The sequence below is a fragment of the Ailuropoda melanoleuca genome, chromosome 2 (assembly GCF_002007445.2).
Source record: "Ailuropoda melanoleuca isolate Jingjing chromosome 2, ASM200744v2, whole genome shotgun sequence".
NCBI lineage: Eukaryota > Metazoa > Chordata > Mammalia > Carnivora > Ursidae > Ailuropoda > Ailuropoda melanoleuca.
The window spans coordinates 27,054,637-27,072,718 of NC_048219.1; the positions used below are offsets into that span (position 1 = coordinate 27,054,637).

At 43.9% G+C, this 18,082-nt stretch overlaps 1 protein-coding gene across 2 annotated transcripts in view; it reads right to left on the minus strand.

Moving 5' to 3' along the window:
* Positions 1-5,957: 5,957 nt before the first annotated feature.
* Positions 5,958-18,082, minus strand: part of RAB3B (RAB3B, member RAS oncogene family) — a 67,988-nt gene continuing 55,863 nt past the window's right edge. The window contains exons 5-6 of one of the 2 annotated variants that reach the window (XM_002915722.4): positions 10,639-10,826; positions 5,958-6,213 (exon numbers count right to left, since the gene is read on the minus strand). In XM_002915722.4, coding sequence (XP_002915768.1) covers positions 10,639-10,826 — 188 coding nt within the window. In that variant the 3' untranslated portion in view covers positions 5,958-6,213. The other variant, XM_019795830.2, reaches the window with a different exon arrangement.

Sequence of the window (18,082 nt, forward strand, 5' to 3'; positions counted from 1 at the left end):
GTGTGGGCCTGGTGAGGAGAGTGTGTGTTCCTCTCCTTCCTTCTCTGCCACAAGCAGAGAGGAAGCCAGATGTAGGCACAATTGATGCCTAGGTTTTCTTTTTCTTTTCTTTTTTTTTTAAAGATTTTATTTTTATTTATTCGACAGAGAGAGAGACAGCCAGCGAGAGAGGGAACACAAGAAGGGGGAGTGGGAGAGGAAGAAGCAGGCTCATAGCAGAAGAGCCTGATGTGGGGCTCGATCCCATAACACCGGGATCACGCCCTGAGCTGAAGGCAGAGGCTTAACCGCTGTGCCACCCAGGCGCCCCAGATGCCTAGGTTTTCTCTTCAGCTACCCCCAAACCCCCAAATAGGCTGGGTTCAGGATCAGAGCTGCTCACTCCTTGGGGCAGACTCTACCTTGTTCTGAGACCAACTAAGCCATTTGCTGCCTTCCTTATGTAGTCTTGAGCAGGTTGCTTCACTGATGCAGGCCTCAGTTTTCCTTATCTGAGTACTGGGAATAATAAAACCCACATCACAGGGTTGTGTCAAAGACCACTGAAGCTTCACTGAGAAAGTACTTTGGGAACTGTGAAGTGCCAAACACACAATTGATGATTTTTGCTATAATACACTAATCATAGTACAAATGGACTCTACTGTCTGCCCCTCCTAGGCCCCAACCACGTCCACAGCTCACTGCTCTGTTCAGCATGCACCAGCTGATTCTCTTTGGCTGATCTTAGCCTCTGGAAGCTTTTCTGTAGCCAACCAAACTTCTGGGTATAAGGCATGTTGGCATGATATTTCTATGTGAAGTTTGGTTCCTGGGACCAAAATGTGGGGGAGGGGGAAAGTTGGTAAGGGAGAAGAGACCCTCGAAATGGCTCCAGAAGGGGCGTGCTGTTTCATTCTGGGATGAATGTTGCCTACTCCCAGCCCTTCACATTGGTTCCATCTTATATGTCCACAACACTTCACAGTTTCTAAAATGCACTTTTATTTGACTCTCACAAATATTTTGTAAAGTAGGTGAGATTATTAATATCATTTTATAGATGAAAATATTTTTGTCTAAGGTTACAAAGCTAGTATATTGCAGGACTCAAACCCAGGTCTTTTGAAATCCTGGTTTTCTCAGCACTAGGGGGCATTTTTTAAAAGTAAACTCTACCCCCAACGTGGGGCTCAAACTCATGAACCCAAGATCAAGAGTCACAAGTTTTACAGACTGAGCCGGCCATGTACCCATCAGTGGGGCATCTTTTGACAAAGGCTCCAGGACACTCTGCCTAACTGGGATGACCTTGTGTAGTAAAATGGTCAACACCACATGTTCAGCACCTACCGTGAGTGTCAGGCACTGTACTAAGGGCTTTACACTTGTTCTCACATTTAATCCTCTCAACAACCTCTTGAGGCAGATATTATTCCATTTATGTACGAAGTAATTGAAGCTCCAAGTGTAAATTTCTCAAAGTCACACAACTATTTAGTGATGAAGATCCAAGGATTGAACCCAGATCTTTTGGACTACAAACCTTATGCTCTTAACCACTCCACCATGCTACTTTCTCAGTTTGGTGGGACTGGAAGATAGCTCAGCACAAATCTCTCAGCCCTTTAGTTTCCAGCCTTCCAGCTGTATGGCAGAAATTGTCCTCAGAAAGGTCTTACCCAGCTCAGCCTGGCACATGTTTGGTGCTTGGTAAATTAATTCCCCCTTGAACTGAAATGCATTTCTGGCTCCTAAACATGGATGGCTGGTGTCCCTTCTCAAATGCATATGTCTGTACACTATTCTTAACAAGTCTCAGTGCGATTCTTGTTCCTCTTCCTCTTTTTTNGTTCCTCTTCCTCTTTTTTTTTTTTTTAAAGATTTTATTTATTTATTTGACAGAGATAGAGACAGCCAGTGAGAGAGNCCTCTTCCTCTTTTTTTTTTTAAAGATTTTATTTATTTATTTGACAGAGATAGAGACAGCCAGTGAGAGAGGGAACACAAGCAGGGGGAGTGGGAGATGAAGAAGCAGGCTCATAGCAGAGGAGCCTGATGTGGGGCTGGATCCCATAACGCCGGGATCACGCCCTGAGCCGAAGGCAGACGCTTAACCGCTGTGCCACCCAGGCGCCCCTGTTCCTCTTCCTCTTGTTAACCTTTACGAACCTCTGGCTTAGTACAGGCAGGTGTGGACCATCCAGATGCACTTAATTACTAAGACGCTTTCTGGAAGCCTCAGAAATCAANGTTCCTCTTCCTCTTGTTAACCTTTACGAACCTCTGGCCTAGTACAGGCAGGTGTGGACCATCCAGATGCACTTAATTACTAAGACGCTTTCTGGAAGCCTCAGAAATCAAGCACATGAGCCTGGCTGAGTGATGAGGGCTGGCGGGGGGTCCACACAGCTTTGGCTGTTTTCATCCTACCCAAGAAAAAAGAAGACTTTCATAATGAAAGGATTCCTGCCAAAATCCTGTTTGCCACTTGCAGCTCTGACAGAAAATGGGCCTAAAATCACAGAGCATTAGCTCCAAAAGGGCCTGTAGAAATTATCTGGTCTAAACTCATGAAGCCCAGAAATAGGGGAGTGACTTAATCAAGGTTGCACAGACCATTAGCTTTAGCCCAGCCCGTGGGTAAAACTTGGGAAGAGATGCATCAGAATCTGAAGGGAGCTGGGAATCCTAATTACACCCCTCAGGGAGTTGCTGGTTTAGTTTGCCAGACGTTAGCATTTCTATGACATGATTTTGTACCAAGCAAAGGAAACTCTTATTTAAGTCTCCCAGAGACTTCCTATTTAGATATTTGTTATTTGGCCACTTCAAAATGATAGAAGAGAAACAGGCAAAACAGATGTCACGCAACTCAGTCCAGTCAGTGGTATTCATCAAGATAGTGAGTGTCACTGAGGTGGAAGGAACAGATGTGGAGAAAAAGCAGCAGAGGTGTTAGCTGTTTTGTCTAGCTCCTGAGTCCCTGGGAGGCTAGTCTCTGTGTGGACTAGTAACCTAACCATAGGAACCTTTGTCTGTGCTGTCATCAGTGTTGTGGAGAAATACTTTTCACCTTGAGAAATCCCTCTTCTTCCTCTATTCAGGTACATGAAGAGAAAATGGTGAAGAAAGTAGGTTTTGTTTCAGATTATACAAAATCTTCATTAGAAGTCCACAGAAGTGGAATTTTTCTGAAAGACTCAGTGTTTAAAAATTAGAATTACTGCACTTTGGAGCTAGAAGGATGTATAAAGGAGAAAACTGAGAACCAAAGGGGGACACTATATTTTTGGTTATTAAGTTTTAAGAACCTAACTCCAAAGAGCAAAATTTAATGGGGACTTTGTTGGAAATACTGAGGTGTCTAATAGAATCAAAGGAAGATGTGATCTGCCAAACCTCAAGAAGCCATGATCAGGACAGAGAAAGCTGGGGGACACACTTTCTCATCCTATACCTATGCCTCTGTCTGCATGATGGCCTTGTTTTCTCCTCCCATAGATCAGTGTTCTATACGAGTTGAGGATAGGTCATCACAGTTTTAAAGAACGCATCCTCATAATATTTGCCACTCATAAGGGAAGAAAATAGCTCCAATTTTTTCTTTTCAAATCCTAGGGAAGAATTCTGATTGTCCTTGCTTGGTCACATGCCCACTTTACTGACAGTCTTCACTAGAATCACCCAATTTGGATGAAGGAGTACTAGTACTACGACAGAAGAGATTACTATTTCCAGAAGAAATTCTGGGGAGAAGTGATAACTGGTTATTACAAGAAATGATTTACCGGGGGTACTATAGTAAGTTAGAGAATTGATAAAATAATTTATTATTAATAATAATTGAAGTCTCTGGATTCTTTTCATGTGTGGTATTGATGTAAACCCCAGTGTTACTGAGCTGTTCATTTTTTAATATTTTTTAAAGATTTGTGTTGTGTAGAGGATGGACTGTAGGAGAGCAAGTGTGGACTAGGGAAACTGGTTAAGAACTCTATGGTAGCTCTCTAGGGGAGAAACTAGTGGCTTGGACCACAATCATGGCAATGGAAATGGAGAAAAGTGGGCAGACTTGAGATATATTTTAAAAGTAGACTCACAGGACTTGAGCTGGATTTGGTCAATAAAAGAGAGAGAGAGAGAAAGAAAGAAAGAAAGAAAGAAAGAAAGAAAGAGAGAAAGAAAGAGAGAAAGAGAGAAAGAAAGAAAGAAAGAAAGAAAGAAAGAAAGAAAGAAAGAAAGAAGAAAAGAAAGAAAAGAAAAAAGAAAAGAAAGAGAAAAAGAAAAAAAAAGAAGGAATTAAGAATAATAGCAAGGTGTCTGTGAAGACTGGGGTTGAAATAAGTTTGGGGCAGAAAGAGAGAGAGAGAGAAAGAAAGAAAGAAAGAAAGAAAGAAAGAAAGAGAGAAAGAAAGAGAGAAAGAGAGAAAGAAAGAAAGAAAGAAAGAAAGAAAGAAAGAAAGAAAGAAAGAAGAAAAGAAAGAAAAGAAAGAGAAAAAGAGAAAAAAAAGAAGGAATTAAGAATAATAGCAAGGTGTCTGTGAAGACTGGGGTTGAAATAAGTTTGGGGCAGAATTAAGAGTTCCAATGTGGACATGTTAAGTTTAAGACATGGAGATGTCTACTGGACCCTGTGTATACATGTCATTACCAAAGACTTGGCATCTAAAGCCACAGGACTAGATGAGGTCTCCAAGGAAGACAGGATAGCTAGAGCAGAGGAACAAACTGTTCTTTTTTTTTTTTTTTTTAAGATTTTATTTTTAAGTAATCTCTACATCTAACGTTGGGCTCAAACTTACAATCCCAAGATCAAGAGTCGCATGCTCTACCAACTGAGCCAGCCAGGTGCCCCTCAACTACTCTTTGAGCCATCCTTTCTGCATACACTGAATCCTTCTGCTGGGCCTCCAGCCAGGAATCTCAGGTGGGAATCACAACCATTATTACGGTTAATTCCATAGAATGAGAAGCCAGATTCATCCCTCAGGGAGGAGCTAAGAAGTAACCAAATGATTGGTGAAATATGCATCAAAATGCCATACAGATGTGTCTTCATTCCTCCGAAGTAGACCCTTTGGACAATTAAACAAATGGTGAGACTGCCCTTCTGTAAACCATTTTGACATTTCTCTTTGGGGATAGCAGGTTTTAAGACCCAGGGAAATTTGTCAGACTTGGTTTCAGATGACTTGGTGTTGCTTCCTTTGGTGGGTGGAAAAAATGGGCACAATATTTTACAGCTCCTCCCATCAAGAGACAGCATCTATTTCTCCACCCCTTGTATGTGACTTGCATTCGTCAGTGGGACATTAGCAAACATGATATAAACAGAGGCTGAGAAGTACTTCTGCATTGTAGCTTGCCCTCTCTTGCTGCTGGAAAAACTTCTGCCACCATGTGAACAAGTCTGGGCAGCCTTCTGGAAGATGAAAACACACAGAGAAGCACCTCAACCACCCTAGTCATTTTAGCTGGGACTCCAGGCATGTGAATGAAGCCATTCTAGACAACCCAGCCTCAGCCAGAAGAATCATGAGATTCTAACCCACAGAATCATGAGAAATAACAAATCTTCTTTGTTTCAAGTCACTAAGTTTTGTGCTCGTTTTTTATGTCCCTCAGAAGACAAGAATTAACTCTGAACCAGGCAGTCTAAAGATATTTCACAGGTACGGATATTGTTTCTCTCACACTTACTCTTTTTTGGAGGATTTGTGTTTGATTAGTCATCAAAGGTTTGAACTAAAGGATGAAAGCTTGATGAATTTAAAGCAATGGCCACTGGATAGTGGAGGTATCTGGGGGCAGTGGAGTCTTCCTAGGACTCCTGAAACAGCTCCACAAACATGATTTGATTTTCCAAGTTGTATTCTCATAGAATGATGTACCTTTTCTTCAGAGCACTTTTGAATTACATTTGGGTGAGCATTTTACAATGTCTAGACTAAACCACAAGCTACTAGACTATAAGCTTCATGAAGGCAAGGCTTGTGTTTAATTTGCCATTGATTATATCTTGATACATACAAGACACTTACTTATTGAATGAGTAAATATGAATGAATACATTTGAGTTTTGCCTACTTCATATAAGGGATGAAGTCCTTCAAAAACATTACTTAAAAGTATTTGTATCTCAAGGGCCTCTCTCTTGCATGCAATCCCAGGCACAGGCTCATCCTTCAACTGCAGCAGGTAATCAGGTGTAACTCAGTAGAGATGCAGAACCTGAAATCAATGAGATCCCAGGACACTGGTTATTGTCATTCCTTCTCCTTACCCCAAACCATTGGCAAACAAATTCAAACAAACATTCCTCAATACACTCCAGGAACCTTGATACCCAAGCAAAGAGCTTTGGAGCAGGAGCAGGTGATGTGCATGGGAAAGTCAGGTCTGGCGGATATTCATATCATTCTGTGGACATCACAAGGCTGCAGTCACTAAGTAATTGTGACACCAAGGACTCTCAGAGTTAATTAAACAATATCAATGGGGCCACTGGAGCCTCTCACTACCACCACTCCATATACCCTTCATCTTAGAGACCACCTGAATAGAAAAATGGAATGAGCATGAGTCAGACAGAATTGAATTCAAATGATATTACTGACTGACTTGAACATGTTAACTTTCCAAGGCTATGTTTCCTTGACTGCCAAATTGGGATAATATATTAGAAACAGCACCTTCATTAGACTATAGGTACCTTGCAGGCAGGGATCATTTGTTTTCATACACATTTGTCTAGTGTTTAACAACACCAGGACCACAGTAGATACAAAATAGATAAATTTCTATGTAGAGGTGACCCAAGACTGAGTCCTGAATCCATCACTAATAGACTTGAGAGTGGCTCTACAAAATTTCCTTTTTCTTCCTGGACCTCAACCTTCCTTTTTGTAAAATGAGGAGCCTGGATAGGATTTTCTCTAAGCTCCCTTCCTGATCAATATCTGACAAGTGTGTGGCCATTCAGTACACTCTACGCCATTGCTGCTCCTAGAAGTTAATTAATGCTACAGACTGAGGAGACAAGAAAATGTCACAAATCACTTTGTATTTACAGATACACACACACATTTAAAACAAACTCTGTAAATAGCTACAATACTGTATTGCACATTTGGCCTACTTTTGCCTCTTTTGAGGTTGAGTTTTTGTTTTTGTTTTTAAATATTTGGATTGTTAAGGGAGATGAAAACTGGGACAAGTTGCCACTAACATACTCTGCAGCTTGAATTTTGGTGGCTAATTGCACTATTACCGTAACCGATGAACATTGCACTGTAATCAGCTGGAAGCTCCTGCCTTCCAAGCAGCAGAAACAAGGTCACAGAGCAGGGCTGGGGAACTGCCATCTAGCAAGCAGCTCTGCTTGTCTGCTGCCCAGTACAAGAGTTTGCCACTATTACGTTTAACTCTTGATTCTATCTGTTGTGAAGAAAATTGCTCTCTTACACTGGCTCCTGAGTTTAAAGAATTTAACAATTTTTAAGTAATAATTTCAGTCTTTGCCTAGATATCCAATATGAAAGAAAAGATAATTCGATATCTGTCATGAGGAGCTCAGTCTGAAATCCTAGTACTAGGGTGGATCGGGTGTTACTGACCAGAAAAATAGTAATTATGCCTGACCTGTATTGACTTGACAGTGTAAAAAGCACATCTAGAACCATTGCCTATAAAGGGATCACGTTCTTCCATGGTCAAAGAAGTTAACCAAGTCACTCCTGCAAAATGCCCCATTGCTAGAGCAGGGAGGCTACTTAAAGCACTGCTTGAGAGCTAGGTAAGAATTGCCTGACAAAGGCAGACACAGGGACTTGAACCTGAGAAACACTGGACAATTATTACTCAGTCTCTTGGGACCTGGTTGCCTCAGAGACTGACTCCTTTCCAGAAGGATGAGACATCCATCACCTCGGATTAGTTTGAATAGTTGAGTGATTTGTTAACAGAGAAGAGACATAAGTCTTTTCTCCAGTGGATTTAGAATCTGATGGCCTTGGGATTGGATCCTAACATGCCTCTAATACTAGCTAGCTGTATCATCTTGGCCATGTCCTTAACCTTTTCGGGTCACAGTTTATTTATTAAAAATGGAGTATAGAATGTGGTGAAGAGCATAGTCCTTGGAGCCTACTGCCTGGGTTTGAACTCTACTATTTACTCATTATGTGACCTTAGGCAAGCTAGAGAATCTTTTCGTACCTTAGTTTACTCATCTTTAAATGAGGTTGATTATAGTGCCTCCCTCACAAAGATGTTGAGGAGATAAGTTAATACACGTAAAGTGCTTGGAACAATGCCTAGTACTGAGTAAGCAGGACATCAGTGTTAGCTACAATGACATTGGGGTGCTAGTCCTCATCTCTTAGGTTATTTTGCAGATCAACTGAAATGATGAAGGTGAAAAAAAAGAGTCACAGAGTTATTAGCACTAGAAGTGACCTTAAAGATTACCCAAAGAACCCCCTCATTTTATAGGTGGGAAATCAAGACTTGAAATGGAGTGACTGATCCAGAGTCACACTTGATTTAAGAGCAGAGTCCAGGACTCCTGATTCCAAAGTCCAAAGCTCTATCCTGTTCACCCCACCAAAGAAAGCAACATCTCCATAGGGTTGACTTTGGAGGGTCCTTTTACATTGTCATTGGACCTATGTGAGTTAATGCACTTTCCTAGAATAATGAGATGCATTTGAAATGGAGAAAAAACTTGGAATAGACCCTCCCCCCTTCCCCCACCAACATCTGAGGTGGCATGTTAGTGCAGGGGGAAGCTGGGGATTTGGGTCAGGCCTGGAAGGAAAGATTTCCAGGAATCATGGCTAGTTCCATGCCATTATTTCAGGTAAAAACAAAACATCTGCCATGTCCAAACAAGCTAGAATCCATTCAGTTTGTTTCTGGTGTCAGAGGGTTTTTTGTGATTTTGATTTTGGTTTAGATTTCCCTTCAGGTGTTTGATTAAGCAGTTCCACTAGGAGTGGTTTCACATCCACTCTTTAGTAGAAACTAAGATTTCATTCCCAGGAGAATGAGTTTGGTATTGGGACCTCTGAGTTCAGTTTTCCCAATTTTGTCAGGGTCATGCCCTCTTAGATTTATTCTTCTTTGAATCACATTTCCTAGTTGGACTACTTAGGAGTGACTGAAAGATGGGTTAGAGGAAATGGCAGGATGGCAGAAGACACTATGAAGAATGGCAGAACTACTTGATTTAGAGAAAGGGCAGAGGTCATGATTTCTGTTCTCAAATCATTGGAGGGTGTCAAGGGGCAGAAAGAGCATGGACTTTGAGGTCTCTGACAGCAGAGCTGGGATAAATGGGGTGAGAAGAGGAAGAAGAATTTCCAGGGGACAGATTTCAGCTTAAAGCAAGGAAAACTTTCCGATTATGAGAGCTTCCCAAAGGTATGGACAATGAGCTCCCAGCCCTGCCCTAGAAGGTATGTTTTAGAAGAAGGAGATTGGGGGTGGGTGGGTGTGTGCCTGGGTTGGCTCAGTCAGTTAAGCATCTGACTCTTGATTTTGGCTCAGGTCGTGATCTCAGGGTTGTGGGATAGAGCCCCAGGTTGGGCTCCGTGCTCAGCAGGGAGTCTGCTGGAGAGTCTCTCTCTTTCCCTCTCCATCTGTCCCCCTGTCCCCCACTGCTCACTCTTTCTAAATAACTAACTAACTAACTAACTAACTAACTAAATAAATAAATAAATAAATAACATCCTTAAAAAAAAAAAAAAGAATAAGAAAGAGATTTGGTTTTGAGGCCTGGCAGCCACTTATCAGAGATGTGAAGATTGAAATTGACTCGTCAGACTAGGTAACTCTAAATATCTCAAATTCTGGGAGTCTAAAACACAAAGACCATGGAGTTCCCACAGTTAAGAACCAGCTGGAAAGCAGCAAAATCAGAAAGTCATGACCTGTTTCTTTATCTTGCCTGTGTTTCACTTTTCTTTCTCTTTGTCTTTCTTGAGCTCACTCTCCTGCTCTTTTATATAGCAGGAACCTTTGACATTTTGCAGGGAATAATCTTTCTTTTAAGTATATTTCTGACTCAGCCTTTGCTCCTTCAACATCATTAGAGAGTCTGAGCTCTCTGGAGATTAGCTCTGGCCTGTCACCACAGCAACTGCCCAGGCCCTGTGGGCATCCGTGGTAACAGGCATAGGGCTTTGAGAGTCAAAGCTTGGCTTGCAGTGAGAAGAAGCCCCACAGGGAGCCTGCTATGAAACAAGCACGTTGTGTATGAGGACATTTTCTTTAATAGGATTCGCTGTGCAGGCAGGCCGCACTTACCCAGTTGGCCTGGCCCTGAAAAGCGTGCGTGTGTCAAATTTTGGTAAATGGAGGAAATCTTACTTTAAAGGCAGAAAAGAGACTCGCTTTCTAAGTCCCTGAAGTGAATCCCTTTGAAAGACGGAGTCTTCTTTTGTAAAGTGAATCCCTCCCCATGCTGTGACTTGGCTGCTAGTGTAGGACTGGGTGTCTATTAGTGGGACCACCTGCAGAGAACTCAAGGGGCATGCTTCTGCCTCCACTGCAGGCAACTCAGCTTGCTTGGGGCTAGGGGTGGACAGAGTGTAATGGGGGAAGCAGAGTAAGGGTGGGGTCACAAGAAGGAGAGATCAGGATGGTGGGCCTTGCCTAACATGAGCAGTTCTGCTGCAGCAGCGGTGGGGTGTCTGAGAGACGGGTGTTCTTGGAGGTGCCCAACATGGAGGGGTCTGCATCCAGCGAATCAGACATCTTGTCACAAATGGCATCTACCAGGCGCTCGAAGGCCTGCCTCACACTGATGTTCTCCTTGGCGCTGGCTTCAAAGAAGTCAAACCCTAAGGAGAGAAGAGAGATAATAGTAAGGATTTTTCTCTTCTTTTTTATGCCCCCTGGCCAGAACATTCTGGGTTAATATAGCCAGTGTCAAGGAGTGAAGCAAGGAGGTCTAATTCTATGGCAGAGGATTCTGCTTTAAAGAGATGGTACACAGGCGCCTGGGGTGGCTCAGTCAGGTAAGTGTCTGCCTTCTGCTCAGGTCATGGTCCAGGGGTCCTGGGATGGAGCCCAGCACTGAGCTCCCTGCTCAGTGGGGAGTCTGCTTCTCCTTCTCCTTCTGCCCCTCCCCCGCTCGTTCTCTCTCTCCCTTGCTCTCTCTCTCTAATATATAAATAAAACCTTTAAAAACTAGGGGCGTCTGGATGGCTGAGTCGTTAAGCGTCTGCCTTCGGCCCAGGGCGTGATCCCGGGGTCCTGGGATCGAGTCCCACATCGGGCTCCCTGCTCCGCTGGGAGCCTGCTTCTTCCTCTCCCACTCCGCCTGCTTGTGTTCCCTCTCTTGCTCGCTGTCTCTCTGTCAAATAATAACATCTTAAAAAAAAAAAACCTTTAAAAATTATAATAAAATTAGAAATTAAAAATAAATAAATAAAGAGATGGTATAGGGCAGGGATTACTTGCACTGGTTGTAGAGTCCGACAGATCCTGGGTCTAACGTTGGCCAGCTGTGTTACCCCCAGCAAGGCACCTAATTCTCTTTATGAATCAATTCCCTGGTTTATAAATAGGGATAATTTTACCTCCCTCATTAAACAAGATAATGCCGGTAAACTGTATAGCGCTGTGCCTGACACAGAGTGGGGGGTCATTAGGTGTTTTCTGAAAGAGTGAATACTTCAATATGTGTACACAGCACTTCACATTTTCCCAATGCGTTGATCACATCACTACTTCATCTGATCCTCACGTCACCCCTGGCAGAAGGAATGTCTGGGCAGACCCTCTCTGTTTCTCTAATGCAGACACGGTGGCTTAGAGAAATAAGCTGACTTGCCCAAGATAAATAGAGGAACCAGTGTGAGAAGTCCAGGTTTGACCTTTGTGACTAGGGTTTCTCCTCCTCTTTCCCCTGCCTTCCACTTGCCTCAGACTGGCCAGCTCCAGCGTGGGATCTGGAAGGCACCCCAAGCTCCACACTGAACAAGCAAAACTTCATTTGTCCTTTCCACCCCAGACACACTGGCTTATCTCCACTCCACGATGTTCCTCCTCCCTGGGTCCCCCTGGAATGCCCCTGTATCTCTCCCTCCCCACACAAACCCAACAAGAGGCACCTGGAGGACTGCACCTGAAGCGTGAGATATTCTTGTCTGTTTTGTACCTTGAGATCCTCAATGACACTTTCTGTGACAATGAAGAGAACTTGATTGTCCTGGGAGACATAAGAAAGACCCTCCTGATTCAGACAATGTGGCTGCTTCCCAACTGGAATTTTGGCCGGGATGGTGGCTGTCCTTCTCTACATGTCCCTGCCTCAGCCTTCTCCCTCCTCTTTTGTCCATCTACCTTCCTCTTTCTTTTCCTTCCAGGCCCATCTTTTTTCCTCCTCAAAATCTTCTCTCTTCCCTTTTTTCATGTTACTCCTTCTTTTCCTTTATGTTCCTCACACTTTCTCCCTGGGATTCTTTGTATTTGCTGAGCACCTACTAAATGTCAGACACTATGCCGAGAGTTTGAGAAATACTATCTAACTTAATCCTCACAACAGCCTGTGGGTAAATATAATCATCTTCAATTTATAAATGAGAAAATGAAGGCTTCAAGAGATTACATAATTCACTCAAGGTCACGTGGCTGTATTAGTGGAAATTGTGTTTAGATCTGGGTTTGGCTGATTCCAAGGCCATACACAGCCCTGTCTCCCACTTCTCTTCCTCTCTTTCTTTTTTTTTCTTCCTCCCTTTCAATTTCCTTCCTTCCTTCCTTGACCATATCTTTCTCTTCTTTACAAGTCTCTCTGGCCCCCTCTGCTTTTTTTTTTTAAGATTTTATTTATTTATTACAGAGGGAGAGTGTGTGTGTGTACAAGAACAGGGGGAGGGGAAGAAGGAGAGGGAGAAGCAGACTCCCTACTGAGAAGGGAGCCCGACGCAGGGCTTGACACCGGGCTCGATCCCAGGACCCTGGGATCATGACCTGAGCCAAAGGCAGATGCTTAACTGATTGAGCCACCCAGGCACCCCGGCCCCCTCTGCTTTTATCAGACTACCACAGTGTCTGAATCTGGGCAAGTCACTTTATTTCTCTGAATCACTTAGCTTCTCTGAGTCTCAGGCTCCTCATATGTCAAATAGGAATAGCCACAGTGCCTCTCTGCTGAGACCAGCTGGGAGAATTGAGTGAGACGATGGATAAACTGCTGTACAAAGTTGTCTGTTGGAATGACAGTTGCTTTTTCTCTCCTTTCGTCTTACTCATCTCACCTCCTCTTCATTCCATTCTCCTCCTTTTATCGTCTTTTCCCACAAAGGAGGGACTCTCTTTCCTCCTCCCTCCTTCTCCCTATTATCCCACTGTCCACAGAGAGGGCTAAAGCCCCCAGGTATGAACAAGGTTCTTCTTCCCCCTCCATCTCAGCTTGAAGGCACTCCCAGCTCCTCCCAGGCCTCCTCTGGTTGCCAGCCTCTCCATGGCCCATTTCCTAACCTGAGAAAGGCCAGCAGCAGAAGTGTGCCCTAACTGTGGCCACCTGATAAAGAAGGAGGTGGCTGCTGGTTAATTATCTTCAGTCCATAGAAACCCAGTCAGCTTCAGAGACCCTCCAGCATGTTTTCCTTAATGAATATCATAAAAATTGACTCTCTGGCCTTTGACTGGCTTGTCACAAATGACAATGTTTGGGGGGGTGGAGGAAGTGTGCTGCTCGCCTAGGAAAGGGGCAAACAGGCAAAGAAGTAAATAGGCTTTAACTATCAGTTTGGATGGAGATGTGGACACAGGTCAAGGCTAGGGGCACAAATCCCTTCTGAGGAATTGGCACCAAGGTGAGGACATGTCATGTTGTACAGGTGGGCAGTGGGAAGAGGCCCAGGAGTCATATAGCCTGGATTTGAATATAGTCTCTGTCAGCTACTCGCTGTGTGACCTTGGGCAAGTTCCCCAATCTCTCTCAGCCTCTATTTCTTCATCTGTAAAATGGGCTGAATGTTATCTACTTCAAAGCATGGTAATAAGAATTAAATGCACAAAAGTATGTGAAATAATGGCACGTGGGAGACATGTTCATTCCCTTTTCCTTACATTCCTAGCTCGCTTTAGTCCTAGCTTCCTTACATCCAGGCCTTTAGGGAAACCTTTTTTCCCCTCATCATTCAGGGTCAGTCAATAAAATAGGTCTTTACTGAACATTGATTTTGTGCCAGATCTTGTGTTGAGAGCCAGGGACAAAGGAAGACCAAATCTAATTGTGGAAAAAGACATACTAATCAGAGTTTCAATCCCTTGCATGCGCATAGTCTATAACAGTTCACAAATTTCAAAACAACCTTGTGAGTGGGGTGGGGCAAGGCAGGAGTTATTTGTAATTTACAGATAGGAAAACCTAGACTCGGAGAAGGGCATAAGCCAGAGCTCTATTCCATATGCTCCCTTGTCTCGCTCTCAGTTGGAACAGTGACCGAACACACTATAACACTTCTAACTCAGGTAGAGCAAGCCAGAGGCTATGCTGGAATGCAGTGGAGAGAGAGTAGCAGGGGAAGAAAGCAGGAGGAGGCTTCCAGAAGTTGGTGGAGACGGGAGACTTTAAGGCGAGAATTGAGCAAAACTCTTCACCTAACTTACTTCGCATTTTTCAGGACTCAGCTTAGATACAGTCTCTTCATTTACCTCTGTGCTTCCCTCTGCTATAGCACATGTTACCCTGCATGGAAGAAGTCCATTTGACAAGGAGCTCCCTGAGCAGGGATCATGTCATTCATCTGAGCCCCAGTGCTGGGAATTGTTGCTTGGTGAGTATTCGTTGATGAACAGATGAATGAAGGAGATGGGAATGAGCATAGTGAGTGTGCTTGAGGGGATGTGGACAATGGGGGTCATGAGAGCTCAGCTCAACATGCATGAGGACACTGAGGTGAATCAGTAGTTCTTACCCTCAAGGAGATCCTAGTCTAGTGTGGTTGACAGACACACTGACAATAGTATAGTGATAAATGCTGGAATGGTGGGAAGTAAGGGGATTAGCAGGGCACAACGGGAGGCACCTAACTGTCTTGGGGGCCAGGGAAGCTTTCTTGGAGAAGGTGATTCCTAAGCAGATACCAGCTGGATAAAGATACGTGAATGTGAGTGTGTGAGTGTGTGAGCATATGCATGTGTAGCATACCAGGCAGGGTAAACAGCATGAGCACAGATAATGGGGCAAAGAACAGCCTTGGTATATGCCAGAATGACCATAGCAATTTGTTATCATTAGAGCAGAAATCTCAAAGTGATGAGAGATGAAGCAGTAAGTGTCATGGAGGCTCATGGGGAGCTCACATGTCATGCCAAGGAGATGTTGTCACTGTCATCTCAATGGTACCCAAGGAATGGTAACTCTGATCCAAGTAACCAGTTCATGGCTCTAGTCAGCTCATGGGTCTCTTTTCCTAGCAGAACCACCCCAAATGCACACCCACCCAATTACTGTCAGATTTCTGAAAGGCTCTTCATTAGCAGGCCCATATATAGGGTAACCTTTTCCTCAGGTTCATTAGTAAGGATTCTCAGGAGCTGAGAACCTAGTGAGGTCAGGAAGATGACAACCAATTAATCAGACTAGCCCTCAATCCTTTCCTCCCTCTAATTGGGTTCAGAACAATATTTCTTCAGTCTTTAATAGGGCCCAATTCTTAGTTGAATCTGAAATAATCCACACCACCCCCCATGATCATGTTTATCTATCCTGTCCGAAGGCAGCTGCCACAGACCCACAGACTCTACAGTTTGTCCACACTGCCTGCTTCTGAATTTGACCTCAGAATTCTATTCAAAACTCATAACCATCTGAACTCACCTTTCCTCATCCTGACATTACCCCAGAATACTTCTCCTCCACTTTGATGTTCAAATTGCTTTTCTATCTCACTCTGATACCTCCCATCTCTGTCATGTATCACTCTTTAACTCATGCCCCTCTAGTCACTGATGATTTGGTAAGGGATTCTCTGTGTTCTTTTCTGTCCAGAGTTGTTCTCGTTTTCAGGAATTTGGGGTTTCATGTGGACCATTCATCCAATAGCCTTAATTTCTCTATCATCTCATTTAGAGAAAACTTATCTTCTATTTTGCTCAGCTACACTTCTATCTTTATAAATTGAGCTATTTTGACTTGGATTTATGTAGCTGGGACTGACAGAGGTCTAATTAATGTAATACCCAGCCTCATTGGCTTAAGACCTAAGATCCTACATGGCTTGACCTCTATCTACTTCCCCAGCCCCATCTTCCTGGCTCACACCATGCTCTATAGACATTGACACTTTTTCTTTTCTTTTCTTTTTTAAGATTATCTATTTATTTGAGAGAAAGAGAGCTGGGGGAAGGCAGAGGGAGAGAGAGAATCTCAAAGCAGACTCCCCACTGAGCAGGGAGCCCAACACACGGCTCGATCTCAGTATCCTGAGATCATGACTTGAGCCAAAACCAAGAGTCAGCCACTTAACCAACTGAGCCACCCAGGTGCCCCTTGACACTTTCCTATTTGGTGCCATTGCTCATGCTTATTACTCTCCAGCTCCTATGCCACTCACCTTCATTATTCACCTGTGGAATCACTGATTCCAAAGAGCCTTCCCTTTCTCTTCCTACCCCACCTCTACCACTCAGAATATACAATGTATCTCTCCACTGTACTCCCATGGCACCTTACACAGTTGTTTCAGTCAGATTCCATCAGGAAAATGGGAATTATTTTTAACAATTAAACCAGAGGGAACTGGTTATATAGGTGATAGAAGAACAAAGAGGCCAATAGAATTGTGAGGAAACCAGAGATTATCAACACCAAACAAATAAATGAAACAAACCTATTACTAAGGGCAAAAGCTGCTAGAACCATGGGAACAGGAGCTAGAGAAGAGGAACAGCCTCTACTTGAGGAGTGGAGAGTGGGGATATAGTGGTTTCCCTTTACCCCCGCCAGTGCCTCTCCTTGGCTAAACCCGGACAGAAGCCACTGTCACAGGAGCCTGGGAAACATGGCCTGCAAATGTCAACCGCCTGGTATGGGGCAGGGGATGGGGGTGTTTGCAGGAAAGAGAGCAAAAGAGTGAAGAATGATAGCATACAGGCTAAGGACTGAAAAGCCATCTACTCAAAGGATAGTGAAATTATCTCTCTACTATTTTGTTTCCCTAGTCAATGAACATCTTATTTTTAAAAGATTCTATTTATTTATTTATTTAGAGCAAGGGGGAGGGGCAGAGGGAGAGAGAAAATCTCAAGTAGACTCAGCACTGAACATGGAGCCCAACGCAGGGCCTGATCTCATGACTCTGAGATCAGGACCTGAGCTGAAATCAAGAGTCGGATGNGAGCAAGGGGGAGGGGCAGAGGGAGAGAGAAAATCTCAAGTAGACTCAGCACTGAGCATGGAGCCCAACGCAGGGCCTGATCTCATGACTCTGAGATCAGGACCTGAGCTGAAATCAAGAGTCGGATGCTTAACTGACTGAGCCACCCAGGTGCCCTGTCAATGAGCATCTTGAAGGCAGGGAATCCACTCACCTCTCTGTCCCCAGGGTCCATCATGTATTAGGTGATTGTGGCAGATCATTCCCTGCCCTCCCTGTTGATGATCTGGCACCCCCACCCATTGGCAAGTGGCTTGCGGTACCTGCTTGTGGGAGAAATATATCTCCATTCCATTGACATTAGATTTGATCGTATAACTTGCTTTGGTCTATGGATATGGGTATTCCAAGTCCCAACAGAAGATTTAAGAGACTTTGTCTGGTGTAGCCATCTCAGATTGGATTCCAGAGTAAGAAGACACATGGAACAGAGTCACAGCTGACTTGCAGCTGGTATATGTGAGAAATAAACCTTTATTATCTAAGCTCCTGATTGAGTTATGTGTTACCACAATAGAATCTAAAGAAATCTCACTAACACTGTGACTGAGGGTAGAAATTTGATGAGGGGGCCCCTGGGTGGCACAGTGGTTAAGCATCTGCCTTCGGCTCAGGGCGTGATCCTGGCGTTATGGGATCAAGCCCCACATCAGGCTCCTCCGTTATGAGCCTGCTTCTTCCTCTCCCACTCCCCCTGCTTG